At 46.7% G+C, this 27,873-nt stretch overlaps 2 protein-coding genes across 4 annotated transcripts in view; one reads left to right on the forward strand and one right to left on the reverse strand.

Annotated features, from left to right (window-relative positions):
- Exoc3 (exocyst complex component 3) overlaps nt 1–21,828 on the forward strand; it is a 41,317-nt gene extending 19,489 nt beyond the window's left edge. The window contains exons 4-13 of the mRNA XM_004625176.3: nt 130–811; nt 3,287–3,404; nt 4,192–4,317; nt 5,510–5,610; nt 7,055–7,165; nt 7,240–7,390; nt 15,681–15,803; nt 19,814–19,975; nt 20,485–20,612; nt 21,413–21,828. Coding sequence (XP_004625233.1) covers nt 130–811; nt 3,287–3,404; nt 4,192–4,317; nt 5,510–5,610; nt 7,055–7,165; nt 7,240–7,390; nt 15,681–15,803; nt 19,814–19,975; nt 20,485–20,612; nt 21,413–21,584 — 1,874 coding nt within the window. The 3' untranslated portion in view covers nt 21,585–21,828. The remainder of the gene's footprint in view (nt 1–129; nt 812–3,286; nt 3,405–4,191; nt 4,318–5,509; nt 5,611–7,054; nt 7,166–7,239; nt 7,391–15,680; nt 15,804–19,813; nt 19,976–20,484; nt 20,613–21,412) is intronic.
- A 2,611-nt stretch (nt 21,829–24,439) lies between these two features.
- Slc9a3 (solute carrier family 9 member A3) overlaps nt 24,440–27,873 on the reverse strand; it is a 38,016-nt gene continuing 34,582 nt past the window's right edge. For 2 of the 3 annotated variants that reach the window (XM_023706469.1, XM_004625263.2), the window contains exons 15-17: nt 27,740–27,850; nt 27,199–27,445; nt 24,440–26,326 (exon numbers count right to left, since the gene is read on the reverse strand). In XM_023706469.1, the coding sequence (XP_023562237.1) occupies nt 26,323–26,326; nt 27,199–27,445; nt 27,740–27,850 (362 nt within the window). In that variant the 3' untranslated portion in view covers nt 24,440–26,322. Of the gene's footprint in view, nt 26,327–27,194; nt 27,446–27,739; nt 27,851–27,873 lie in introns of those variants that run through there. The other variant, XM_023706465.1, reaches the window with a different exon arrangement.

The raw sequence follows: 27,873 nt of genomic DNA on the forward strand, positions 1-27,873 counted from the left end.
GGCTGGCTGGCATGTGGTGCTCGGGATTGAACCGCGGTCCCTGTGCTTTGTTTAGCTTAGCTTGTTCTAAGTAGGTGCTTTAGACCACTGCGCCATCTCACCAGCCCCTGGCTTGTCTTATATCTGTAGTGCCTGAGATTGTACGGGAGACCCAGGACCTGATTGAGCAAGGGGCTCTGCTGCAAGCCCACCGGAAGCTGATGGACCTGGAGTGCTCTCGGGATGGGCTGATGTGTGAGCAGTACCGCATGGACAGTGGGAACACGCGGGACATGACCCTCATCCACGGCTACTTCGGCAGCACACAGGGGCTCTCTGATGAGCTGGCCAAGCAACTGTGGATGGTGCTGCAGAGGTCCCTGGTCACTGTCCGCAGGGATCCCACCTTGCTGGTCTCAGTGGTCAGGATCATTGAAAGGGAGGAAAAAATTGACAGGCGTATACTTGACCGAAAAAAACAAACTGGTTTTGTTCCTCCTGGGAGGCCCAAAAATTGGAAAGAGAAAATGTTTGCCATCTTGGACAGAACTGTGACAACTAGAATTGAGGGCACACAGGCAGATACCAGGGAGTCTGACAAGATGTGGCTTGTGCGCCACCTGGAAATCATAAGGAAGTATGTCCTGGATGACCTCATCGTTGCCAAAAACCTGATGGTTCAGTGCTTCCCTCCACATTATGAGATCTTTAAAAACCTCCTGCGTATGTACCACCAGGCCCTGAGCACAAGAATGCAGGACCTAGCATCAGAAGACCTAGAGGCCAATGAGATCGTAAGCCTGCTGACGTGGGTCTTGAACACCTACAAAAGGTAGGTGTGTAAGTTCTTTCTTTATGTGCTCTCAGCCTCAAGTTCCATTACATGTGCACTTTGTGTCAAGTTGTTTCTGTGCATAGACTTGGTTCCCCACAGTGACACCCTGAGGCAAGTATATGTTCCCTGTTCTATGGGTAGGAGTATGTGGCCTCAAGAAGCACTATGACCTTCACCTAATCACTGGGCTGGTAATGTAACCACCAGTTTTGACCTGCATCACTAGTATGCCATGGCAGTTAGCTTTTCAAAAAATAAAGAGCTGCAAGTCAGGTGCAAAGAAGTATACCCATAGTCTCACCACTTATGAGGCTGAGGCAAGAGGATTGCTTGAACCTACAAGTTAAGAGACAATCCTAGACAATGAGACCAAAGACCGATTCAAATGTAAATAAAAACAATTACAAGTATATATAAACCTAGAAAAATTAGTAGTCCTTTTGCATTTTAGCATCAGATTTTATTACTTCATATGAGGGAGCCTTAGCCACTTCATGTCCTAGCATTTGAAAATTGACCCATTGGTAGGGTCTGTTGAAATTATGCAAGATTAAGGAGTTGAAATGTAACTTAATTTTGCATGGTTCTGTGAATAGGAAACAATATTAAATAATATCTAATATTTTTATGATATTTTCATACCTTGTTGCTCTTGTGGTGAGACAAAGTAAACATTTTCTTAGTGAGGTTTATTATTTTTTGTGGTTTTTTAATTTATAACTGCTTGTAGTAGAGAGTTTATACATTTCAATGCAGGAAGATGTGAAGAAAAAGAAAATTTGAAACAGAAAGTCAGAAACGGTGGTCATTATTTCTATTGTAATCTTACTGTGTGGCCAGAACATAGCATGGTGTGTTGTATGTGCTGACAGCCACTAGAGGAGGGAGATACCATGGTCATCTCCGTGGGTGGTTGAACAGTTAGGGAGCAGGATTCGAGGTTGGGCCCTGGGCCCGGCACCAGGTCTGAACCCTGGAAAGTGAAGGGTGTGTTCATGAGTTTTGTGTAGTCTGTGTGTTGGTTTTATATCTTTGCTGCCACGCTGTGAGCTCTGTCCATACTTGCCATGTGGTGCTTCAGGCCGGGCTCTCCCATATATATGATCTTCAGATGGGGATATCTCTCGTGTGTGTCCCTCAGGCCAGGATTTTTTTCCACATGTCCCTTGGGCTAGACTCTCCCCATGTGTGTCTCTTTGGCTGGACTCTCCCATGTATGTCCCCTAAAGCCTGGCTTACTCTGCTGTGTGTGTCCCTTAACTTGGACTCTCTGCAAAGAGTCTGTGCTGCACCTTGGTATTCCTTATTCACTGAATTGAGCTTCTTAGCACAGAAATACGTTAAATGAATTGTCTTTGAATAATATCAGAATTTTATAAAGCACTTTTTACTGAGAAATATCGTGGATTTCTTTGTGTGTGTTTTGGTGTGTGAGTGTAAATTTGGACTTGACCCCAGGACCTTCTCACTGAACTAAAACTCCAGCCTTTTTTTTTTTTTTTTTTTTTTTAATTTTGAGGCTACAGCACACTAAATCTTTTAAGTTGTCCGATGTGGCTCAAATGTGCAACCTTCCTGCCTTAGCTTCCCAGAGTGTTTGAATTATAGGTCTATACTACCATGCCTCACCTTGGATTTCATAGGTTGACTAGCTAGTAATATTGTTCAGAGTTTTTCTAAATTCATTTCAGGAAATATGTAAGTTCTCTGAGCAGTCATCCTCCACGCATCATTGTTTTCTCCTCCCACCCCCTTCCTTCTTGGTGGTGCTCCAGATTGAGCCCATGGCCTTCAAACTGAGCAACGTGGCTTAAGTTCTTCAGGCTGCCTTTCAACTTAGAGTCCTGCCTCAGCCTCCCTAATAGCTGGGGTTATAGACATAAACCACCATGCCCAGCAAAACTCTAGACTTTGTAAGAACTGAACTACATTCACAGATACTGTTTTGCATGAAAATTTTTACCCTGAAACTTAGTTCACATTTCCTAGCATTCTGCACAATAAACTGACATATCGCTTTTTTGTTGACTGCTTTTTCATGAGTAAAGTCATGTATGCCCAGTCTGCATCCTTCTGCAGAGTTGTGATTGCATCCTTGTGTAGGGCTGTGATGGTGACTGCAGGGACACGATCTCCAGGGTATGGTCCTGCTCAGCAGTTTCTTAATAAAGCCAGACTAGTGCCTCCTGCTTTTGGGAGACCCTAGAGACACTGGGTTGGACAGAGAGACCTCACCATCATGACTTTTTCCTGCATTTGAGCCACTGGCACCAAGGGACAAGGCCTGCGTCAAGTTGACATACGTGGCCACACAGCCAGCAAAGTGACATCATGTGAGAACCCAAAGACCCTTGACTTCTCACCCAGCAAGTTGTATGTAGACCCTGAGTTGTCTCCAAGGGCTTTGGGCATCTGCATGTAAATCAGCTTACCTGATCCTGTTTTTCCTGTGGTTCACCACTCACACTGTAGTGTGGAGATGATGGGGAACATGGAACTGGCTCCAGAAGTAGACGTCAATGCCCTGGAGCCTCTGCTCTCTCCAGATGTGGTCTCTCAACTGCTCGACACGTACATGTCCACGCTCACTGTGAGTAGAGCCATTGAATTGCATAGGGGTTATCTGTAGGATGTATGCATGACTGGTGCCAGGGGAGAAAAGGGCAAGCTACATCTGGGTCAGGCCCTCTGCAGTTTTCTTGGTTCTGCTTCTGGACTTGGCACATCTATCTGCAGTTGGAGGCTGCTGGGTCTGGAGTGTCTGTTCTACAGATAGCTGTAGTTCCTGTGATGGGGGAGCCAACTTGCATTGCCTTGTGTCCATGCCATGTATGTTTCTGTCTGCTGGGCTCTTAGCACTGAGTCCAAGTAGGGTATGGCAGTTTGTGGCATGGGAGGCCAGTCTGTCTATAGCTTCATGATCACCAGGCAGTCTCAATAAGCTGAAAGATCAGAATGTCTCTTGAGTGACACTGTGGCATTCTGCCTAATTTAAGGCTCCCTGGGGGTTGGAGAACTGTCTTTTTTGGAGGCTGAGGTGATGGGCTGCATTGTCTGTCTTGGGTGGCCTGACCCTGGCCACATGCCTGCCTTGCTGTCTGGGTATCAGACTAGTCTGGCTGCATCACTCAGTATCATGGCCATCCATGAGGTCTCCTGTCCATTCTCCCCTTTTACCTGCAGTGAGGGTTTGGTCCACGTCCCTGGAGACTGGTGTGGGCATTGCCCACCTCATGAGGTGCCCTAGTGGCCTCTGAGAACAAGGATTGCCATCATGCACTGGGTCTGGTTGGATAGCATGTGCTACTGTAGTGAGAACATTGGGTATAGCTCAGTGCCCATCCTCCTTTCCCTTCTTCATGATGCCATATCTCTAGTCCAACATCATTGCCTGGTTGCGGAAAGCACTGGAAACAGACAAAAAGGATTGGAGCAAAGACACAGAGCCTGAAGCTGACCAGGACGGGTACTACCAGACAACGCTGCCTGCCATTGTCTTCCAGGTGGGAGCCGTGGACCTCCATGGTGTCACCTTCTGGGCAGTTTGTAGCATCTCTCAGTTTTACTGAGGGCCACGTATGCTTTACTCTTTGTAGACATAAAGTGAGAAACCTCTGTCCCGCTCTCTCCCTCTGTCTCTTTTTCTCTGGGGTTCAAGAAACTGAGGATCCAGGATTTTACTGACCAAATAGTTTTGCCCATGGTCACTTTAGTTTTCCCAAGAAGTCTTTGGGTTTAAGCTTGGGCCTACCTATATACGTAGATTGTGCATGATGCTGCCAGCCTGAGTTTGCTTTTTTGACATTTCCCCCTGTTGTAAATATGCAAGCTGTACCTTCAGAATGCTGTGTAATTTGAGTTTCATCTGGAGAATCTAGAGGAATCCTGTACCCTGTTGAAAGTACTTTCCGGTACACTAACTAGTCACAGTGCCAGGGTCTGACTCACCTTTTGATGCCTGCCCTGGCTGTGCCACTCTCTCCTTCTGTGCATAGGGTAAAAGCCTCTGGCCAGGTGCAGGCAAGACCAGTGGATATGCAAAAGACAGTGTCATTCCTTAGCAAAGGAGGCCTGCACCTCTCCTGACATACTCTGTATCACCACAGTCCATAGGGAGCTCAGGCTGTGTTGCCCGTCTCTGTTTCTTGTATCCCAGCTCCAGTGTGTCGGCCTCCTGATTCTTTAAAATCCACTTCCTGAAGCCCTTGAAAGTGGCTGGTCATGAATCACGAGGCGCAGTCTGGATGCTCAGATCCCACACTTCCAGACCACCCCTGTCACTCACAGGTCTGGGCCCCAACCCCCTCCTGACTCTTCCCCCCTCACCTTAGCATTAAGGATGTGATGAGAGAATGCATCTCTTGAAGAACCCTGTCGACAGGTGACTAGGGGATCATGTGCTTGGTTTCTTACCCACTGAGAAACGTGTTTATTTCACTTGCTTTATTTTTCAACTAGTTTCACTTTTTTCTTGGAATTTGACTTACAACTCCCAGTTAGCAGACAGGGTTTCCTTAAAATGGGGAAACTGAACTATACGTTTTCTTGTAAGATTGTGTCAGTACTTACAGATTCTCTCTTTTTTTACGCCACTGGGGATTGAACTCGGGATTCTTGCGCTTGCCAGGCAGCCACTTGTGCGCTGAGCTATCTCCCCAGCCCTGTGTCAGCACTTACAAGTTCTTCAACTTTCAGATGTTTGAGCAGAATCTTCAAGTTGCTTCTCAGATAAGTGAAGAATTGAAAACAAAGGTGCTGGTTTTGTGTCTTCAGCAAATGAATTCTTTTCTAAGTAGGTATGTATTTTTGCTATTGTATTAATTTATAAATTGTATATTTTCAAAAATTAGAAGCAAAAACTGTGTTCACCCTAATGTGCTGCTTTTAAAAGATAAGATTGTAGAGTCCCCCCCCTTTTTTTAAGAAATGCAGATAGGTTAGATCTATCTTCCTTTTGAGTAGACCATACTATGACCTGAGGTACTGTGAAGTCCTCGGCAGTGTAGTCAGAAGTGCTAGCCATATGGAGGTTGGCACCTTAGACAGTTGCCTGTGACTGGAACTGCTTAGGGTGAGCAGTGAGCCCTCAGGGAAGTAGTCACCTCCCAGGAGAGGCTACCCCAACAGATGCAGATAGGGAGGGTAGGCTGTCCCAGTGGGCCTTTCCTTTTGTATTGTTTGTAATGAAGGTTTTTCAGACCTAGACAGAAGAGAAAGAATAGCATGAAAAATCTGTTCATTTCAAAGCTACCTCTTCCCACTATCCTTACCTAACCTGCTGTCCTCCTGTCATTCTTCTCTGCTGCCCAGACAACATGGCAGTCACATTCTATGTCTTATGCTGTGACTGCGGCACCATTGGCTCACAGATAGGCTTGCCTTGCATTGTTAGGCCTCTGCTGCCCAAGGGCCACCCTCTGCTCTTTAGGTTCCTTCTTCAGATAAGGCAGGCAAGTCACTGTGGTGTCTGGGTCCCATGGCGTTTCTGACTATCCTCTGAATGCCATCTACCCTAAGACCAAGACCACTCCAAAAGCTGTCTGAGTGCTTATTTACCGATGGGTGTGCTGCATGCTGCAGGTTATTAGACATGGGTTAGTTTTTTCCTGCTAGCTCAGTGCTGACCACCAGTCATCTTCAGTCATCTTCAGTCATCTTCCTCAGAGTCCTGAGACCCTCCATTCGCTCACAGAGTCAGATCCTGAGTCTTGTCAGTCTGTCCATTGGTTTAGGGCCCAGGTGCTTTCACGGCTTACCACACATCACAGTCCAGGTCATTATTCATTTATGTGAAAAGGAGCTTTCCCAGACCAGTCTCAGTTGCTTGATACCTGAATCGGACTTGAATGGAGAGACAGAATAAATGTTTTTTCCCTCTACATGCCCACCCTCAGCTCTTTTTAACATCTAAAAATGTATACACTGTGCACTGTGCTGCTCTCTTGCTCCAATGCTTGAGACTCTCCAAGATAAGCTAAAAAATAATGTATGGTGTCTCAGTTGTTTGTTTTCTTGATATATCAGGGATCTAAGTATTCTTTGTATCTGTTTTTCCATATTCTTTAACATTGACTTACAGTAGTCAACTTATTTGTTCTGCAGTCAGTATGGACCACTCATGAGTGTGATTTATGTTTAGAGATGTGTGTGGTGGTGGCGGTATGGGCCTGCTGTCAGGCTGATGTCAGCATGACACCAGGAAGGAGTGGTGCCCACCACTTATACTTGCATGGTCCCCAGGTACAGAGACGAGGCCCAGCTATACAAAGAGGAGCACCTGCGGAACCGGCAGCACCCACACTGTTACGTGCAGTACATGATCGCCATCATCAACAACTGCCAGACCTTTAAGTACGCTCATGGGACAGGAGGTGAGTATTGGTGCCCAGATGCTGTTTCCCTGATCCCAGGATATTTCCTTGCAGAGAATCAATCGTCAGTTTGAAGAAGAAGTACTTAAAAAATGAAGCAGAGGAGGGCGTGTGTCTGAGCCAACCAAGTATGGATGGGATTCTGGATGCTATTGCCAAGGAAGGCTGCAGCAGCTTGCTAGAGGAGGTCTTCTTGGACCTGGAGGTGGGCCTGGATCCTTCCCAGGGTTGCGGGGAGCCCCGGGGTCTCTGTGTTGCCCAATGGAATATGGTGCCCTGCTTGTGGATGCTGTGCATGAGTTAAGCTATACTCTGAGTACATATGAGGAAAGAGGCAGAAGGCCTCTGTCTGCTTCATATTATACTAGGCCCTGAGGCACAACTCAGCAGTGACTCCCAGTAAACATCAGACATCCAACCTAGAAATGGGTTACCACATGGAGCAAGTCTGTGGAGACTGTCACAAAGTGTAGCTGAGAAACTGTCACACTACCACCTATATAGCCTTACTATGGGAGAAAGACACAGCATGAACATGCAAGTAAAGACAAGGATCCCTTATGTTTGTATGGAAGCATACAAACATACAGGATACAACTTGCGCGCGTGCGCACACATACACACACGTACAAAAATCCATTACATTTATATGCAGGAATAACACATAAACAAGTAGAGCTTGTTTTGGGTTCTATTGGAAACTATAATTTTGGGAGTGATCGTTGTAGTGTGGTTAAGAGCAGAAATGTGTTTATAAGTGTCCAATGCTGAAGCAGTGGGCTACCTGGAATTTTCTCAAAAATCGTCTAAGAAAAAAGGAAATCTTTTCTGAAGTCTTGGTTACTTTTCTCTCATTGCTGAAACAAAATACCCAGTGCCCAAAACTGAGGATAGAAAGTTTATTTAGCTCACAGTTTGTAGCAGTTTTAGTCCATAATCAGCTGGCTCCAAAGCAGAGAGACAGCTGGCAGAGAGCAGCAGTTCATGGTGGTAGAAGACAGCAAAAGTAACAAGAGCAAGACAAGATTTTTTCTGTCCCTTATATTGTATCCAGTCTGTCAAAATTGGGGGGATTTTTACAACTTAGGCAGACTCTGGGCGGCCCATGGGATTTTGGTGTGCTGTGACCTGAGGACCCCAGTGCTTGCAGGCACTATAGTTTCACTGGCACCCAGTACCACCATTTGAGAACTTAGACTCTGGGCAGCCTACAGGATTATGGTGAGCTGTGACTCATGGGCCCCAGTGCCTTGGTGCAGTGGCTGTGCTGGCAGTGAATCCAAGCGTCTGGGAACTTAGGAGCATGCCAGGCAGCCTCGTGATCCTGGCCCACGCCCACCACCTGCACAGAAACTTTGTTGAGTGCTAATGAGAGCTTTGATGAATCCTATGCTGCCCCCTTACTGTAGCGGGAACCTTACTGACCCATATTCATTGCTCTCCCAGCCCTGCTGAGCTGGGTGATCATTGGGAGCTTCAAAAATGCCAAAGCACAGGAGGAAAAGGCAATCTCCATGTGCCAGTCCATCAAGAACAAGTCCAAGAGACAAGAACATAGAAGAATGTGGAAGTTACACACCTGAAACTTCTGAAGTGCAATTGAAGTAGAGAGACAATTCTATCAGGTTATAGAAGAAACCCTAAATAATCACTCAGGTCAAAAAAGAAATGGCAATGATTGTGAAAGTTGCTCAGCACAGCTAAAGAAGACATAGGTTAAAAAAAAAAAAAGAATAGAAAAATGATGGAAAAACGAACAATACAGGGAAGAATTAGAATGCATGGAACAGATTCAAATAGATATCCAGGAAATTAAGAACTCCATTGAAACTGGCAAAACTGCTTGAACGAAACTGAAGATAGACTTTCTGACCCTGGACAACACTACAGCTAATAAATATGAAAGTAAAGATCTCTTAAAACTAGTAAGGAACCAGGAAATAATGTTAGCAGCTACAAGATGATGAAAAACAAAAAACAATATAAGAATAATAGTGTCAACATGTCTCAGTTTCTCTTCTCTTGTTGCTGGGACAAATACTTAACACTCAAAATGAAGTAAGGAAAGGTTTATTTGGCACACAGTTACTAGAGGTTTCAGTCCATACTCAGCTAGCTCCAAGGCAAAGTGGCACATGGCAGAGAGCAGCCTTTCATGGCAAGGCAAAAAGCAGAGAGCAAAAGGGAGTGGTAGCAGCAACAACAGCTACAGAGAGCAAATCTCCCTTAAGTACCGTTCAGGCTATCTGTAGCACTCACACCCATAATCCCAGGGGCTCATGACTTAATCACAAACTCTAGAAGTCTACCCTTTGACTTATATGAGGCTTTGGAGGAACAACTAGACACAGACCATAACAACAAAACATCAGGACTTACCACAAATGACATAAAGACTATTTGCAGAAATAATTGCAGAAAATTTCCCAAACATGAGAAAAGAATCTGACACACAGACAAATGAGGCATATGGAACTCCAAATAGCCGTAGTCAAATCTACACCTAGACACATAATAATCAAGATCCCGCAGATTCAACAAAAGAATAAAATATTAAAAGCTGTTAGAAGAAACAGCTCATCTACAATGGAAAGCCCATCAGAATCAGCAGATTTCTTGACACAAATCATCAAATCAAGAAGGGATTAGAGTGAAGTATTTCAGGTTCTAAAAGAAAATAACTTCCAAACCAGATTGATGTGCCCTTCAAAACTATCAAATTCAAGAGTGAGGTAAAATCCTTCCATGACAGATAACAACTGAAGAAATTCATGACCACCAAACCAAGCCTACAAAGTGTACTGACAGATCATCTACAGAGACAAAAAATAACCACAATTTCATCAACAGCAGCAGAAAGGAGCTACCAAACAGAGAAAGTAATGAAAAAGAGGTATAAATTGTGGAACCCATGACTGAATAATAACATGAGAAATATAAGCCAATATATTTAAGTTATAACCATCAATGTAAACAGCCTCACCAATCAGAAGAAACAGACTGATAGAGCAGATTAAGAAACAAAATCCAACAATATGCTGTATACAAGAAACACATTTAATTTGAAAAGAAATTCACAGACTGAAAGTCAAAGGGTGGGAAACAATGCTCCATGCAACAGGAACCCAGAAGAAAGCAGGGGTAGCTATTCTGGTTGCTGACAGTATCAACTTCAAAAATTATTGAAAGAGATAAACAGTCATTATGTATACTTGTTGGGAAAAACTGCAAGAGGAAGAGATAATTTTATAAGCATCTAATGCTGGAGAACCCACCTTACATGAGAAAGATTTTAATAGACATGAAAAGTCAAATGAGCAATAATACAGTTGTAATAGGGGACTTTAACATGCCACTGTCACAAAGAGATAGATCAACTGGGCAAAAAATTAGCCAAAAATAACAGAGCTAAACCAAACTTGTGAAGAAGTGGACTTAGAAGACCTTTACAGAGTCTTCTACCTCACATCAGAATACATGTTCTTCTCAGTTGCACTTGGGATGTTCTGCAAAATAGAATATATACTAGCACACAGAGCATACTTAAGCAAATGCAACAGAATTGAAATTATCACATGCCTTTTATCTGATCATAGTGCAATAAAATTGGAAATTATTGACCAAAAGAAATCACAAAAACTCTATAAGCACATGGAAATTAACCTTCTAAACAACCAGTGGGTCACAGATGAAATTTAAAAAGAAATTTAAAAATATTTACAATCAAATGAAAATGCATATACAACTTACCAGAACCTGTGGGCTACAGGTTCCTAAAATACAGAATCAATCAATCAATGAATCAATCATTCAATCTACAAGCCCCTTGGAGTTTTTGGAGTCTTCTGTGTAGAGTATGATGTCATCTGCCATACTCTGTGTAGAGTATGACGTTATCTGTCATAAATGAAAGCTGTTTTAAGAGAAATTTATAGTGGTAAATTTGCACATTAGGAAAACAGAACAAGCCTGAATAAATGATCTTATGCTACACCTCAAGCTCCTAGAAAAAGGAGAGCAAGTCAAGTCCAAAGCCTTGCTAAGAAGGCAGGAAATTATAAAGATTATCGAGCAGAAATTAATTGGAGACAACACAAAGAATAAATGAATCAAAGAGTTTGTTCTTTAAAAGAATAAAGTTGATAAACACTAGCCAGCCTTATCAAAAGAAAGAAACCCAAATTCATGCAATAAAGAATGAAAAGAGGCAAAATCACTACAGACCCTATAGAAATTCAGAAGATAATCAATTCCTACTTCCAAAATCTTTACTCTTTCAGGATGGAAAGTACAGAGGAAATGAATAGTTGCCTAGATAAATATGAAATGCCAAGGCTGAGTCAAGAAGATATACAAACTCTGAATAACCCAATAACAGGAAATGAAATTAAATTGTAGTAAAGAACCTATCAACAAAGAAAAGCCCAAGTCCTGGAGGATTGACAGCTGAATTCTACAAGCAATTTAGATAAGGGCCAGGGAGATGGCTCAGTAGAACAAGCACTTGCCTGGCAAGTGTAAGGGCTTGAGGTCAGTCCCCAGTTCTGACAAAATAAGTAAGTAAATAAATAAAATTTAGATAAGAATTAATGCCAACTTTTCTCAAACTCTTCAATAAAATTGGAAGTGAAGCAATCTCCCAACCTCATTCCTGGAGGCAAGCATTATTCTGATACCAAGACCAGAGAAAGAACCAGCCAAAAAAGAGAACTACAGGCCATCTCCCTAATGAACATAAATGCAGAAATCTTCAATAAGATACTAGCACACAGAATGCAGAAAATCATCAAGAAGATTGTGCATCAGAACCAAGTAGGATTTATCCCAGGATTGCAGGGATGGGCAACATACGCAAATCCATAAATGTAATACACTGTATCAGTAGAGCCAAAGATGAAAACCACATGATCATCTCAATAGGTACAGAAAAAACCTTTGACAAAGTCCAGCATTCATTCATGATAAAAACCCTACAGAGAATGAGGATAGTCTCTGTCTTAACCTGATAAAAGCCACCTATGAGAAACCAACAGCCAACATCATACTAAAAAAGCAAAAGTGAAAGCCTTCACTTTAAAATCAGGAACCAGACAAGAATGTCCACTGTTTCCACTTCTATTCAATATAGTTCTGGAAACACTAGCAAAAGCAATTAAACAAGAGAGAGAAGGAATAATTGGAAAAGAAGTAGTGAAATTACCATTGTTTGCAGATGATGTCATACTCTACACAGAAGACTCCAAAAACTCCACCAAGGGGTTTGTAGATTGATTGATTGACTGATTTTGTGTTTTAGGAAGGGTCTATAGGGTGCTCAGGGTCTCACTACTTGATTGGACTCAGGGATCCGCCTGTTTACAGCCTCCCAAGAGCTGGGATTACAGGTGCGCATCACCAGGCCCAGTCTCAGTTGCCGTCTCAGCAAGCCCTGGAGGCGGGGCCGGTACAACAGGCCTGGGGATCAAACCCTGGCCCCTGTGTCTGCTTGCAGGTGCTTTAATCCACTGAGCTATTTGGCTGGCCCAACTTGTGGATTTAATAACCACGTTCAGTAATATAGCTGAGACAAAGTCAACACTCAGAAATCATTAGCGTTTTTGTACGCAAATAATGAATGCACCAAGAGAGAAATTATGGAAACCACACCTTTCACAATAACATCCAAAAGCATGAAATACTTAGGAATCAGCCTCACAAAGGAAGTAAAAGATTTATATGGTTAAAATTACAGTACTCTGAGAAAAAGAGTTTGAAGAGGATTTCAGAAAATGGAAAGATATTCCTTGCCCTCGATAGGAAAAACCAACACTGTAAAAATGACCATACTTCCAAAATTGTTATACAGATTCAATACAAACCCAATTCAAATACCATTAATATACCTCACAGAGCTGGAGAAAGCATTTCCAAAATTCACCTGGAACCAAAAGAGACAGAATATCAAAAGCAATCCTAGGCCACAAAAGAAAGGCAGGAGGCATCGCAATCCCTGACCTGAAATTATACTATAAAGCCACTGTGATAAAATCAGCATGGTACTGGCATAAAGACAGACCCGAGAATCAGTAGAGCAGATGAAAAGATGCAGACATAACTACAAACACACTCAGCCACCTTATCTTTATCAAAGGGTTCACTGGAAGAAACATAGCCTCTTTAATAAATGGTGCTGGAAAACTGGCTTTCCACATGCTGAAGGCTAAAATTAGACCAAAGTCTGTCACCATGCACTAAACTACAGTCAAAATGGATCAAAGAGTTAAACATTAAAACAGAAACACTAAATCTTCTGGAGGAAAATGTAGGTAGAAATCTTAAAGACATAAGGGTAGGTATAGAGTTTATGAACGAAAACCACATTGCACAGATTTCAGAGAATTAACAACTGGGATCTCATCTTTTTGAGAAGTTTCTACACTTCAAAAGAAATTAACAGCAGAATAAAACCCATAAACTGGGAAAAAATTATAACTTACTCTTTGACAAAGGCCTTCCATCTAGAACACATAAAGAATTTTTAAAAATCAGGCCCCTAAAATTCAAAGACCAAATCAAAATGGGCATCTGCAATAAATACATACCTCTTAGAGGAAGAATTGCAAATTAGAACAACACTGGCATTCCATCTCTCCTCAAAAAGAATGGTTGTAATCAAGAAGCCAACCAATAACAAGTGCTGGAGGGGCTGTGGGGAGAAAGAAACCCTTCTCCACTGTTGGTGGGAGTGCAGAATGGTGCAACTACTATGGAAATCTGTAGAAATTCCTCAGAAAGCTAGGATTGGAGGTCCCATTCAGCACAGCTAATTCCCCTGCTGGGTATTTTTTCCAGAAAAACTAAAAACCATATCACAGCAATATATGTGCACCCGTTTTTATAGCAGCACTGTTTGTCACAGCTAAATTTTGGAAGCAATGCAAATGCCCATCAGTTGAGTAACTGATAAAGGAGATGTGGTATTTTTACACAATGGAGTATTGTTCAGCTATAAAGGATAAATTTGAGGCTTTTGTTGGCAAATTGATGCAACTAGAGTCTATATTCTTAAGTGAAATAAATCAAACCCATATGTGCAGACATCGTATTACTTCCATAGTGTAAGAACCTGAAGGAGAAAATAAAATCTGAAAGATACAGTAGATACTGGAGAAAGGGAGTGAACCTGTTCAAAAAGAAGGAATTACTCTTGCCTGGCAAATGCAGGGGCCTGAGTTCAATCCCCAGTTTTGTGCCAAAAAAAAAAAAAAAAAAAAAAAAAAAAAAAAAAAAAAAAAAAAAATTACTGAGTTGAGAAGGACAGGAGAGGAAATGGGGGTAGAGATGTATCTATGTAAGCAAGATGATTTGGACAACTGTACCGTACATTTCTGCTGGTTGGTGGAAAGGAACAGTTAATCCTTAATTTGTTATGTCTTCTTTTTAAAATTCTTTTTCCTTTTTCTCCTTACTTTCTTACATCTTTTTTTCTTCCTATTTTGCATGCATATATCTGGTAATATGAACACTAGCGTGAAGACAGTACTATGTAATACAGCAAATACTGTGAAATTCATGTTATTTTGTTTAGTGGAATTGTGTATCATTTGTAATCTTTCTGTCTTATTACTACTTTGTATTCTCTTTAAAAAATAAAAAAAAATTTAAAAAAGGGGACTGGGGAGATGGCTCAGTAGAATAAGTGCTTCCCTGGCAAGTGCAAGGGCCTGAGTTCAATCCCCAGTTCCGCAAAAAAAAAAAAAGATCAGGAAGTGCCAGTCCAATCTGTGGATTGATCAGGAAGTCACTCATCCTTAATTGCAGCATTGTAATACGATTTAATTCACACATTCAGATTCAGCAACTTCCAAAAAATGCTGTCGCCAACTGCACAAAGCTTTGAGTGGACATCTATATACAAACCATAGCAGGGACTATAAATGTAAAAGAGAACATAGTTTAAAAAAAAAAAAAAGAAGATATGAATGACCTCTTCATGGAAAAGGAAATGCCAGAGCCCTGTTTGCGAAATAGCCCAAGTTTATTGTGAAGAAACACAGATTAAGGCTGAATATTATTTGTTGTTTATCAGGAGACAAGAATTTAAAAAATGTTGATATTGAAGGCACAGGAGAAATATGTTGTGTTCTATGTAGAGCTGAATTGGTACAGTTATGCAGGGCAGTTTGGAAATACAGTTAATAGTTCTAATTGATACACTTTTGACTGACGAATTCTATTTTAATTTCACTTGCAAAATTATACAGATTTACTGGAGCACTATTTAAAATTGCAAAATAGGAAAAATATGAAACATCCATCAGTAGAGAATTGAGTAAGCTATGGAGTATCCATGTTTAATGAATGTTGTCATTAAAGGTAAAATACATATGTGCACAGATATTTACATGTCTGATCTGTCACTTTGTGAAGCTCATCACAAAAGTTGATGTAGTATAAATCTGTTAAAGTACAAAGTGTCACTCAAAATGGTGATTTCTGTGAACTCTGATTTTCAGCAACATCTGAATGAACTGATGACAAAGAAGTGGCTGGTAGGCTCAAACGCTGTGGACACCATCTGTGTCACTGTGGAAGACTATTTCAATGATTTTGCCAAAATTAAAAGGCCATATAAAAAGGTAAGGCATAGCACCCTGCATCCTCCCTTATGTCGGCTTTAGATTGCGTTGTCACTTTAGCTCCACTGATGGTTGTGATGGACCCAGGGGAGGTAGGTGGCATTGGTGTCATATGGTCTGGTGATGGGTAGGTGGAGGCAGAGGCTCCTAAGGGAAGTGATTGTGTTCTCTGGCCCTGCCTGGAACCCACTCAGCCTCCACTGGGGATCGAGGGGGACAGGCTGCAGACCTGGGACCTCTGTGCGTGAGGGGATATTGGTAGACCTAAGGTCCCCAGAAAGGCCAGCGAGGAGAAACAGCAGCTTCTTTCAGACTCCAGCACACTCTTGGCTGAGGTCAATGTCCATGGATGGGCAGTACAGGTCCAGTGGGCACTATGACACCTGCTGGCAGCAGAGGAAATGTCCAGTCACCTGCTGCATGCAGAGGTTACACCAGCCTGGGGACCAGGACTCCTACCTGGTCATCGTGGTGTCCCCATATCTGTGCTTTCCTCATCCAGGCCTCGAGTGCCTTGTTTGTTGTTAGCAAAAGTGTTACTTTTCAGGATTAGCTTCTGATCACTGATTTCTGGATTTTAGGGGGAAATGGTTTGAGATCTGCCGCACCCCTGGCACGTCATGCATTTTCCTCATTGACCCCACCTTCAGTCCCTGAGCCCCTTTGTGAGCTCTATGTGAGCAGGCGTTGCACCTATGAGTTGTATTGTTGCGCACTGTCTTCATTTCTGATCCTTCCACCTTTTGTGCTTTTTTGTTGTTCAGACCCTGATTGTTTGCCTTTAAAAGGCACTTTAAATGACCACTGACTGCTCTCAGGAGGCCTCTTATCAGAGATTGTGGGGAGAGTGCTGCAACCAACCCCTACCTCTAGCTAGCTGTTAGCACAGTAAAAGCAAACTTCTGGCCAAAATGTTCCAGGGCCTGGTATATTTGCAGCTGGTGCAGAGATGGCCCCAGGGTTCTCTTAACTTTAGTTTTCAGCCAAAGCAGAGATGTAGACAGTTCTGATGAGCTAGCCTCTGGACTGGTGGTGGGTCCTCAGTGGCACAGGGACATGAGCTTTCAGGCACCACTCAACAGCTTGTGGGCAGGGCCCGTTCCTGTCCAGTGGCTTCTCCCCCCCAAGCTTCTAATGTGAGTCCAGTGTGCACTACCCCAGTGTGGATGAGTCTAGGTACATACTACAGAGGGCCTTCAGAAGAGGCAGCCCTGGCAGTAGCCCTGAGGGAAACCATAGGCCTGTTGTCACCTGGTGGTGAAGTCGTCTTCGTCCTCTACCCTGGCCAGAAGGAGGGCCTTGGGTCCAGAAAGAGGCTATGTGTGTGAGTGATGTGTGAATACATTGTGTGTATTGTGTGTGCTGCATGTGGAAAATATTGGCAGATATAAATGTCTTAAATTGAAAAGAGTGGCCACTGAGTCCTCAGTGCTGCCTGCGCCTCACGTGCTTCCTGTCTTTTGGCACACAGCAGCGTGCTTGCTGTGGGGCTGTGGTGACCGTGCTTCCTGAGGTTGAGGAGAACCCTTCTCTTCCTGACTTCTAGGGCTGATACGTGTGAAATTTGGGTTTCATTTACTACTGTCTGGGTTTATTTTGCTAAGTGCTATTTTGGCACCTACTGAGGTAGTTGCAGTACTTTGTCCTAAACTGGATGGAGTGCTGCAAGCTGTTTCTGTGGCTGTGAGTTTGTCGGTGATGGCCTTCTCTCATACTTTACTGGGCTTCATTGTCCAGTCCCCTTCTGGGATTTCCCTGGTGGTTCTTCCTCCAGCTAGTGACTGTGCTTGCAGTGGCCTAACAGTGACTGAGGAGAGCTGTCTGTGCTGTGCTTGAGCCCGGCAGAAGCTCCCAGACCTGCAGATGGTGCCATTGGTGTGGGTGGATGCCGCTAGGCCTGCTGCAGATGGTTCTTTTTCTTCTTAGATCAGTTTTGGTCAGCTCTATTTTTCTAAGGCTTGTGCATTTACTCTTCATGTGTCTGTGGCTGGTTCCTGGTCATTCTCAGCGTGAACAGTGTGCTCTCTGATTACCCATGATCCACTCTTTTATGAGTACACCAGACACACAGCCTCCGAGTCACCATCATGAGTAACACCTGCGTCACTAGCATCTGGGTCGAGGTTGTATGAAGTTAGAACAGGAGCTCACTCACCTTTCATTGTAGTTGTTTAGCTGAATGTGTTGCCTAAGAAGAATGTGTGGTCAGGGGAGTGGGAGCATGTGGCTCAGCAGGAAGTGCTGGCCTAGGGTGTGCAAAGGGACTGGGTGCTACACACACAGACACACACACACACACACACACTCTATAGTGGTGTTTGTTTTCAAGCTTTACACAGTGTGCTTATTCTGTCAGACCACCTGAGGGGGCCGTGGGGCACCTCAGCATCTCCTGCTCGCTGTGATGCTGGACATGCTCAGTGGTTTCTTGCAGAGCTGTGAGGCTGAATGCAGCGTTGCCAGGAGGTCTTGCCTGTGTCCAGCCTTGGAGCCCTCTCTGGGCAGCAGCAGGTCACTGGGGCTTTGTGGTTGCTGGTTGTGTCTGGAGACCTCTCATTGTGGTTTAAATGGGCGCCTCTCTCCTTATCAGTGGTGCCCAGGGCCCTTACTTGATTGATCATTTGGAATTCCTCTTTTATGAGGTGTTGCCACAATCTAGGATGTCTGTGAAAGTTCTGATTTACTTGTAGGATTTTTTTTTTCTTTTCTTTTTTTTTTTTTTTTCAGTACCAAGTGCTTATTCTACCGAGCTATCTCCCCGGCCCCTACTTGTAGGATTTCTGTGTGTGCACTGAAATGAGTTTTTACCTGGCTGTGTGTGTTGTGTTTCTCTTCCCTTCTGTGTTTCTGTGATTGATTGAATTATGTCTCCTTCAAAATGTTAAAGTTCTGGCTCCTGTTCCTAGAATGAGGCTGTACTAGAAGGTAGTGTTTCTAAAAAAGCAGTTAATGTGAAGAGGCTCAGTCCATTGGAAGAGGAGGCTTCAGTCCTTCGGAGGGAAGGCAAGGACACAGTTGCAGGAAGACCACCATTCAGGGCACCTGAAGAGAGGTCTCAGAGGACCCAGCCCACTCACCTGTCTTAGACTTCGCCTCTATGATGGGAGGGTGAATCTGTGTAGTTTGACCCCTAGTGTGAGCTGTGTAAAGCAGTCTGAGATTAGTAATTTCTGCCTCTTTTCATTATTATTATTATTTTTTTTTTGGAGGAATGCTGCCCTTAATTTTAATGCCCTTTTTTGTTTAAGAAATCTTTCTTTACCCCATCGTATGAAAATTATTTGAAAGTTGGCTATAAACCTACTCTGGAATGGAGTTTTATCTGCATATATTTTAGCAATTACATTTTGTCTAAATTATAATTTGAGGGGACGGGGAAATGGCTCAGTAGAGTAAGCGCTTCCTTGGCAAGCGTAAAGGCTGAGTTCAATCCCTGGTTCCACAAAAAATAAAATAAAATAAATTATAATTATTTTCAAACTTAATCTAGTCAGTTTTGTTTCTTCTTGCTTGTACTCATTTGCATTTTTTAAAGTATTTGTATTTTGGTTTTCAGTCAATGTCTGACAACCTCGGGCTGGGCAGGTACCACCTTGTGGTAGAGCATGGTGTCTTGTGCTGACATGGTACACAGGTGCCACCTGCTCACACAAACCTTGCTGTGGCACTGTCACTATATTTGTGACCTCCAACCATGCTCACATTGAGGAGATGTTCCTCCAGGGACAGAATGTGCTCCTCCTGACATGGCTTGGCCTTTGCCCGGAGCTGTGCTCTGTGTGTGGCCCACAGCTGCCTAGAATGAAAACATCAGCACAGCCCCCAGCCAGTGCCTGGTGCGCTCCCTGCCAGCTTATGGGAAGTAGCCAGAAGCTCATGGTGACATCTCAGATGTGCTTAGTAGAGTCTCTGCAGAATCCCCTCCTATATGGATGAAAACAGTGTGCTCCAGCTGCTCACCTGGTGGCTCTCCAGGATGGCAGAGGTGCAGCTCAGTATGTTTTTGCCAGAGGATGACGGCCGAGGCACACCGGCGCGTGGTAGTGGAGTACCTGCGGGCTGTCATGCAGAAGCGCATCTCTTTCCGGAGCCCTGAGGAGCGCAAGGAGGGTGCTGAGAAGATGGTCCGGGAGGCCGAGCAGCTGTGCTTCCTGTTCCGGAAGCTAGCGTCTGTGAGTTGCAGGCATGGCTAGTGGCACTGGCGCTAGTCATGTGGACACAGAATCCTGTGGTCTCTTGGCTGATTTTTGGTTTCCGCCCTGGGATGTGCAGTTTGGTGGGTGGGAAACAGTCACAGAAGGACCCAGCCGTAGATAAGTTATTTGTTAGGGGCAGGGTCTGGGTTCAGAGCCCGACTGGCTCTGGGGATGATAAAATGCATCACCAAGAGACTCATGCCATTAGTGGCAGCAGTTGATTTATTAGGCAGTAGCCCCGTGGCTCATTGTCATAATACCTACCTTCCTGTTCATTCCCCGCCCTTCTCCTGTTCTGAAATCCTGGTTGCCACTCTGACCTGACTTCAGGCCTCTACTGTGCCTATTAAAAGGCTGGGTGAGGACCCTCTTCCATAGCGTCGAGGTGCCCGCACAGCAAGGGGCAGGGCTGGGGCAGTTAGAATGAAGCTGTGGTTCTGCTCTCGAGCAGTAGCAAGGCTACCCCTCACTGTGCTGTCTTCCAGGGCTTTGGCGAAGACGTGGATGCTTACTGTGACACCATTATTGCTGTGGCAGAGGTTATTAAGCTAACAGACCCTTCCCTGCTCTACCTGGAGTTCTCAACTCTGGTCACCAAGTATCCAGACATCAGGTAACCACTGTGCATCTTCCTGGTGAGCTGGCCAGGGAGCTGGGAAGATGAGCTGCGTGCTCATAGGGCCAAGGGGCAGCCCTTGGCACCAGCTGGGTATGTGGCGGAGGGTGGCTGTGGCGATGGCTGTGGAGGGGAGGGCAGCAGCATGACTTCTGTGCAGTGTTCTGCCCACCCCGTCCTACCAGGTGCACAGGCCTCAGCCTGAGTGGACAGACGTCTGGGGTACCGTCTAGCTGTCAGTGTGGGGCGGTGATGGGTTTGGTGGAGAAAGTTGGGGCAGCCAGACAGGTAGTTCTAGAAAACCCTGTCCTGTAATACTTATGGGACCTAAGGAAGGGAGTCTGTATGCCATATATGCCCGGACACCCTTCTGCGTTCGTAACCTGAAGTCCCTGATGTTGGGCTGAGGTAAGTGGCACTCATGTCCCCCTGCCCAGTGTTGGGCCTGGCCTTGGCCTGGCCTTTGTGACCCTATCCTAGGATCCTGCCCCTCCTTGAAGGGTTAATATGGCTGAGCTCAGTCTGAACAACTCCTTGCTGCTTCAGCTCTGCTGAGGGGAAGAGTGAGCTCCTGAGCTAAATGCCCCCAGAGGGGCCATCCTTGAATCCAGGGACTCTCAACGCATGTGTAAAGCCTTGTGTGGTGGCGCATGCAGAAAGGCCACAGTACGAAGAAAACCAGGGACAAGGTTCCTTTGTCTGCATATCCACACCTACCTCTGAGGGGTTGCCTGTTTGGGGGGTCAAGTGAGAGTAGCTGTGTAGACTAACGCTAATGCCTCTGTTCTCTGCCGCAGGGAGGACCACATTGGTGCACTGCTGGCCATGCGTGGGGATGCCAGCCGGGACATGAAGCAGACCATCATTGAGTCGCTAGAACAGGGCTCTACGCAGGCAAACCCCAACTACGTGCCCCTCTTCAGGGAGATTGTTGTGCCCAGTCTGAATGTGGCAAAGCTCCTCAAGTAACTGGCCATCTGCTTGTGCGTGTCTGAGGCATCGTGTCCCTACTTCCAGAAGCATATTAAAGCGAATGTCCCCTCCAGGGCCACCGCTGGTGGTCTTAGCTACAATGTGCCGATCTCAGATGCCCAAGTGTATGGGGGTGAGGGCTGTGGGGTGGCTCCTGGATGTCTGGGTCTGTGGGTTTTTCCTCCCTGATGTAAATGTGCTTTGTGAAGATGTCTTTGTGTAAAGCCTCTTGGTCACTTGTGGGAAACGTGTGTGGGTGTCTCTTACTCCATTACAGGCCTCCTGCCCAGAGCACATACTCAGTCCTTTGTGACCCTATCCTAGGATCCTGCTCTTCCTTAAAGGGTTAAGGTGGCTGAGCTCAGTCTGAACCAACTGCCTCTGCTACCTGATTAAAAGAAGCAAAAGCCAGGCAGCTTCTGCCTGGTCATGTGCCATTCCCAGAAGCTGCTGTTGCCGGGCCCAGCTTCACCCTGGCTTTCCTGACTGTCCCTAGGTCAGCTTCTGGTCTTCATTACAGAGGAGCAGCTCACCTGCTGGACACAGGGAACGCCACCCAGAGCCCCAGGGCCAGTGCTGGCCATTTCAGGCACACAAGGATAGACAGTGCTAGCAGCACGTCAATAGAAATGGGCATGAAACAAATATTGGGAATATGTTTCAAGATCTATATGTCATGCTGAATTGTGATGCAAAATCCCTAAAGTAATTCTTCCTGACTCAGCCTTGCTTTATAGTATCTGCCTTCAGTAGTAGCATCACTTTGCAGTTATGTTTTTCTTTTTCTCTCTTTTTTTTTTTTTTTTTTTTGGTGGTGGTGGAACATCATGCATGCTAGGTAAGCGCTCTACCATGGAACTGCTCTGCAGCACGCCCCCCCCCTTTGTGGTACTGAGGTTCAAACTCAGGACCTTGTGCTTACCAGGCAGGCACTTACCCGCTGAGCTATATCCCTGGCCCTTCTTTTTGAGACAGGATCTTGCAAAATTGCCCAGACTGGCCTTGAGCTTGCAGTCTGCCTGCCTCAGTCTCCTGAGTAATTGAAATTACAGGTGTACACTACCATGTCTCACACAGTAATTTGTAAGCTAAGCTACCTAAGAGAATTGTACCCAGAGTGGGCACTGAGCCCCTGTCCCTTGCAGACTCTGCACACCTGTTCAGCAGAGCAGTGCCAGCAGCTGCATGATGGGAAAAGACATGGCCTGTGTCCCTCTCCCCCAACCCCTGTGTACTCAGAGGGTCATCCTCCGTCCTCAGGGCTCTAGAGTCAGGAGAGGTGGAGAGCGTGGCAGGACACGTCCTGGGGATGTGGTGTGCTGACGGTGTGAGCTGCATTCCGCTCGGAGCATGCAGCAGTGCTGTGTCATCCTCCATCTTTGAGATGGCACAGCTAATGTCCTGCTTTTGTTTCATCCTCACAAGCTAAGGATAATTCACAAATAGGCCTTTGTCTTGGAGTAGAATTAAGTGAAGATTGGAGAGTGAGCTAAGAGGTTCAGAAGAGACCACACCACCCTAGTGACATCCAGTTGCTGCTACAGTCTGCCTTCTCCATCTGGCCTGCAGTGGGTGCGACTTAATAGAACTGGAACCCGCCATGCTGACCGTCATCACATACAGTACAGAACTGGCTCCTGTCTGCTTGGATGTAGGCCATGGTCTGTGCAGGCCCCGATGACTGAGCGCTGGCTCTCTGGCTAGACAGAAGTGCATTCATGTCTGTATCTTTAGAGGCCATAAGTGCTGGCAGCAATGGGAAGGGCACTGTCTATTCCTGGCAGATGGGCAGTGTCCATCTTGACCAGAGGAAGGTCATCTCCAAGCTGCTCAGGAGGGGACACCTGTGTGCAGGCCTGGGCAGGCCCATCCTGTGAGGAAGGCTGCCCTCTGCTTCCTGCAGGTGCCGCATGGGGCTACCACCAGACAGAAGCCATGTAGAGGGCAGTTGTCCTTGAATCCTGGCCTCCAAGTATTACAGCCCCAACTGCCTGCAGCCCCATGCTCCACGGCTGAGTCCATCCTCACCAGACTAGCAGAACAATGTCCACCAACCCTAGAGAATTCCTTGGTCTTGGTCTAGTGAGTTCTTCCTGGCTGCTAGTACAATGGTAGGTGAGCCCCCTGCTTGTAGCTGCCCCGCACAGACCTGTGGCCAGGTCCAAAGAGGTTGAGCTGCCACTGCCCACCTTTCCCACTGGGACAGGCCAGATTGTATCCATACACACACTCTGAAAAGAGCGCTGAGGTATTAATCCCCTGAAATGTGGCTTTGTACAGAAATGGAATTGGTGCAGGTGTGACTGAGATGAAGTCACAGAGGAGTGGGTAGGCATCGTGGGGGGACACAGTGGGAGGGGATGCGTGTTGTGGAGATAAGAAGGAGGGGTCTACGTGCCAGAGATGCCAGCAGCCACCAGAGGACCACCTTCATCACAACTGTGACCTTGTGAGCCTCCTACTGAGGTCGCATTCTGGTGCACTGGCTTAAGACGGCTGTAGGTGACTTCATAGCTGTGCCCAGTGGCTTCCTCACAGTGACCAGGGCTACCTCGTGGCAGCATGGACATGCAGTACTGTGTCAGTGTTCGGTTCAGTGTGGAGCAACTCCTGCTATGGGAGACTGCTCTGTAAATCCTGGGGTTTTCATTTATAGTTTTCACACAAATGTCTTGAAATGTTTTAATAGAGCTGGTCCGGCAGTCAGTCTTGGAGGTTGTGTGCAGGTGCTGCCACCGTGTATGTGGAGGGACATCTTAAGGCACATCACCTTGTGATCAAAATCAAAGGTTTGGCCAGTTACACTCCCACTTCACCACTCAAAAAAATCCACCTCAATTTCAGTTCGGACAAAATTTTTCATAATAGACAATTGATATACAGTACAATGAACATTGTAACAAAATTATTTTCAAGAAAAATACAGAAGTGAGAAGTAGCAAGTTTCTAAATGTGTACATACAGTACCACGAAGTAGGCCAAAGTTCAGTATTAAATAAATAATACTCTCCTAACAAAAATTTTTACAACAGCTTCCATAAGGAAATACATTCATGGACTGTTTACATTTTTGTTTTACAAGTGACAGCAACAACAAGGTTCTCCTGTCTGAAACGTGGCCATGGTGCTCTCCAAGGGTGTGAGGTGGATTCTCAGGACCAGTTGCTTCCTTGTCTGAACTCTGGTTCCAGCCTAGACAAAGCTGCCCCCCTCAGAGACACCGGTATGGAGCATCAAGGGGTATCTGTCCCAGATTTACCACCTGGCCCTTTGGCCCCTGCAGTGGGAATCAGAGCCTGCATCTCATGGCCTGGGTAGGTTAAGGCAGCTCCTGCTGTGAGCAGGCTAGCCACTTGGCTGCAGGCTGGTGGCTGCCCGCCTCTTGGAGCATCCTGGGCAAGGCTCCCAAGTTGCGCCAGCTGTCCGTGCTGCTGGCTGATCTCTCTAAGAGCAGCTCCTAGAAACCAGAAGTGCTGCATTTCCTCAAGAGGACTGAGCTGGGATTCAGTGACAGCAGGTGGGTTCCTGTCAGGAGTAGCCCTGAGGCAGAAGCCAAGAGGCTTTGGTGTTCAGCAGACTAACTGGTCCCTTTCAACAGTGACAGTGCTGTTGTGAAGAGGAAATGTATGCTTTTGCTGTCTGGGACTCACTGTGGCATTAACACCAAATGCTGCCAACCCCTTCTGAACCCTGAGAATGTGAGCTGTCAGCCTGGACCCTGAGACGGGGTTTAGTTTTCCTGAGCAGACAGCTGGGAGTGGTTTGTTTCCAAAAAGCCACCAGGAGGGCCTTCAGCCGCTCTGGGTTTCCTCAGTGACCTTGGCAATCTTCAGCCCGTGCTCTGAGGATTGGAGGTGGCCGGCTTTTCACTGCTCTAAGGGCAGGGCTGTCCAAGGCCACATCCCTGAGCCCTGGGGGCAGTGGGAGGACATCCAGGACAAGCACAGGGCAGTGCTGCCACATTCTCCTTGGAGGCTCAAGCTCCAGGTCCCTCCCCGTCCTGGGCCTAACCTGCAAAGATCTCAGGGGACCCAGGGCAGCCCACACTGGCTGCGACAGGCTACCTGGGTCCTTCCTCCTCCCACCCAGCCCTGTGGTCTTCGGCCACTACCTCAGGGCGGCATGAGGAACAGTTTGGCTGAGATGTCTGGGGACAGGGCTGTCCTGAGGTCCGGAATTGCTGTATGCCGCTGTCGACCCGGATAAGGATGGGACGCCGTAGCTAAGATACCAACGCAACAGATGCCACCAGCCAGAGGGTGACTGGGATCACAGAACCGTGGCGCCCATGTTCCCACCTCTCTGGCCATCGCTCACAACCCAAGGTGCGCAAGGACGGTTGGCTCCGGATAAGCCGGCGACCCAATAGCCCAGCAGCGACGAAGGGTGACCCCGGCCTGGATGCCCGGACTCCGAGTCGGTGCAGCCCCGCCGGGCACGGCATCCTGGTCACAGCGGCGTCTCCTCTTGCTCCAGCGCCAGCTGCGGTAGCTCGGGGCCCGGCGGCTGCAGCGAGGCCAGCTTGCGCAGTTCTGGGCGGCGGCGCGCACGCGGTCGCTGGAATGAGCGCCTGCTGTGCACGCGCCGTGCCGCTGCTGACCGTGCATGCGTCCCGGGTGTTGAAGTGCGAGCAGACTGCGCGAGACTCGCAGGTGGCAAGGGTGGGGGCAGCGGGGCAGCGGGCAGACTTCGGCGCGGGGACGAACCTCCGGTCAGTGGCGTGTCGGAGCCGGTGTCACCTGTGGGGTACAAAGCATGAGGCCAAGGCACTACGGCGTCCAGGGCGAGGGTGGTCCCTGTAGGTGCCCTGCGATGTACTCCAGGCCAGCCCTCAACGGCGCCCATCCCTCTGCACACGCAGCAACCACTCCGAGGACAGTAGGACACGGGTGGGGGATCCAGAGTAAGAACAGAGACAGGCGGAAGGACAGTAGTGGGTACCCCCGGCTGTACGGTCCCCATGGCCTCCACCAGTGTCCACCAGGTAGAAAACCTCCCTCATTTCTAAGGGCCTGACACCTGACAGGGGCCAGATGTAACCATCTACATTAATTCCCTTCTGCACAGAGCCCCCAGAGGAAAACCTGGAATGACCCAAGACCCTGCCGCTAGAGGGCTCTGCAAGTTCCTCACCTCCTCTTGGGTCTAGCCCTGCAGAAGCCCCAGCAAGGGTGCTGGGCAGCCACTCCTGCACCTTCCCTGCACCATGTGTAAGAAATAGAAGAGATCCACTGCCTCTGTCCTGGGCATGCTTGCTCCTGTGCCTGGATAACCTTCAGGACCCTTTCCTGCACATTGCCCTTCCTGCCCTGTGCTTCTGGGCTGGAGTGAGGTTCAAGTGGACCACACAGGACCCCCTGTGATTCAGCTGATAGTCTGAAAGTGAATTCTCACTAGACAACCTGAGAATGCCCTCAGGCCCTCTGGATCCCTGTGTCCTAACGGGAGAAGCAGAGACAGACTGGTTCCTCAGCATCCCCTACGAGATCTGCAGTCAATGGAAGCTGGGGATTTAGGAGGAAGAGCTGCTGGAGAGAGGCAGAGAGTGCAGGTCCAGGAGAGCCCTGGAGGAAGTATCAGAGAAACAGGCATTAGACGGGGTGCCAGTTACATGTGTGTGGATTCAGGAAGGGCATGGGGTCGCTCCTCAGGGCTGTCAGCCATCAGGAAGGAGTCCACCGACTTGTTGCTGAGGCGGAAGGGTGCCAGGCGGCGGAAGTTGCTGGGAGACTGGGGAATCTGCACACGGGCCCTCTGGGAGGGCACCACAGTCTCCCCAGGGGACAGCCAGGGTGGCACCCTGGCAAGGATGCTGGGATCCAGGTCCTCATCCAGGGAGAACACAGGGTTGTCAATTCCTAGGAGAGAGGGCAGTGCTTATTAGCCTCACAGGAGGCCCAACAGGGCTGGGGAACACACTTTGGTTCAGGCCAACCGAAGCTCCTTCTGTGACTACCACAAGGCCACCTGTATGGTCCATCCTGTGCCTTCAAGCCTTCAGCCCTAACCCCTATTCCTTCCCTGTCCTTGGATACAGAGACCTGGTCTGCCGGGCTGCCAGCCCTGGGGAAGTTTGCCAGGGTGGAGAAAGCAGCACCACAGCTAGGGCTCTGTTGCCACCAAAGGTGCCCCCCATCCCCAGTGTCCCTCACCTGCTGGAGAGTCTGAGGCTGTGTCCTTTGTGACATTGGCCAGAAACTCGATGCCCCCACTGGTCTCAGCTTCATAATCTGGGGCCTCCTCATGGTCTGAAAATTCCAAATCTTTGGAGCAGGGAACAAGAGGA

This window comes from Octodon degus, unplaced genomic scaffold, assembly GCF_000260255.1.
Source record: "Octodon degus isolate 3935 unplaced genomic scaffold, OctDeg1.0 scaffold00008, whole genome shotgun sequence".
NCBI classification, from domain to species: Eukaryota; Metazoa; Chordata; class Mammalia; order Rodentia; family Octodontidae; genus Octodon; species Octodon degus.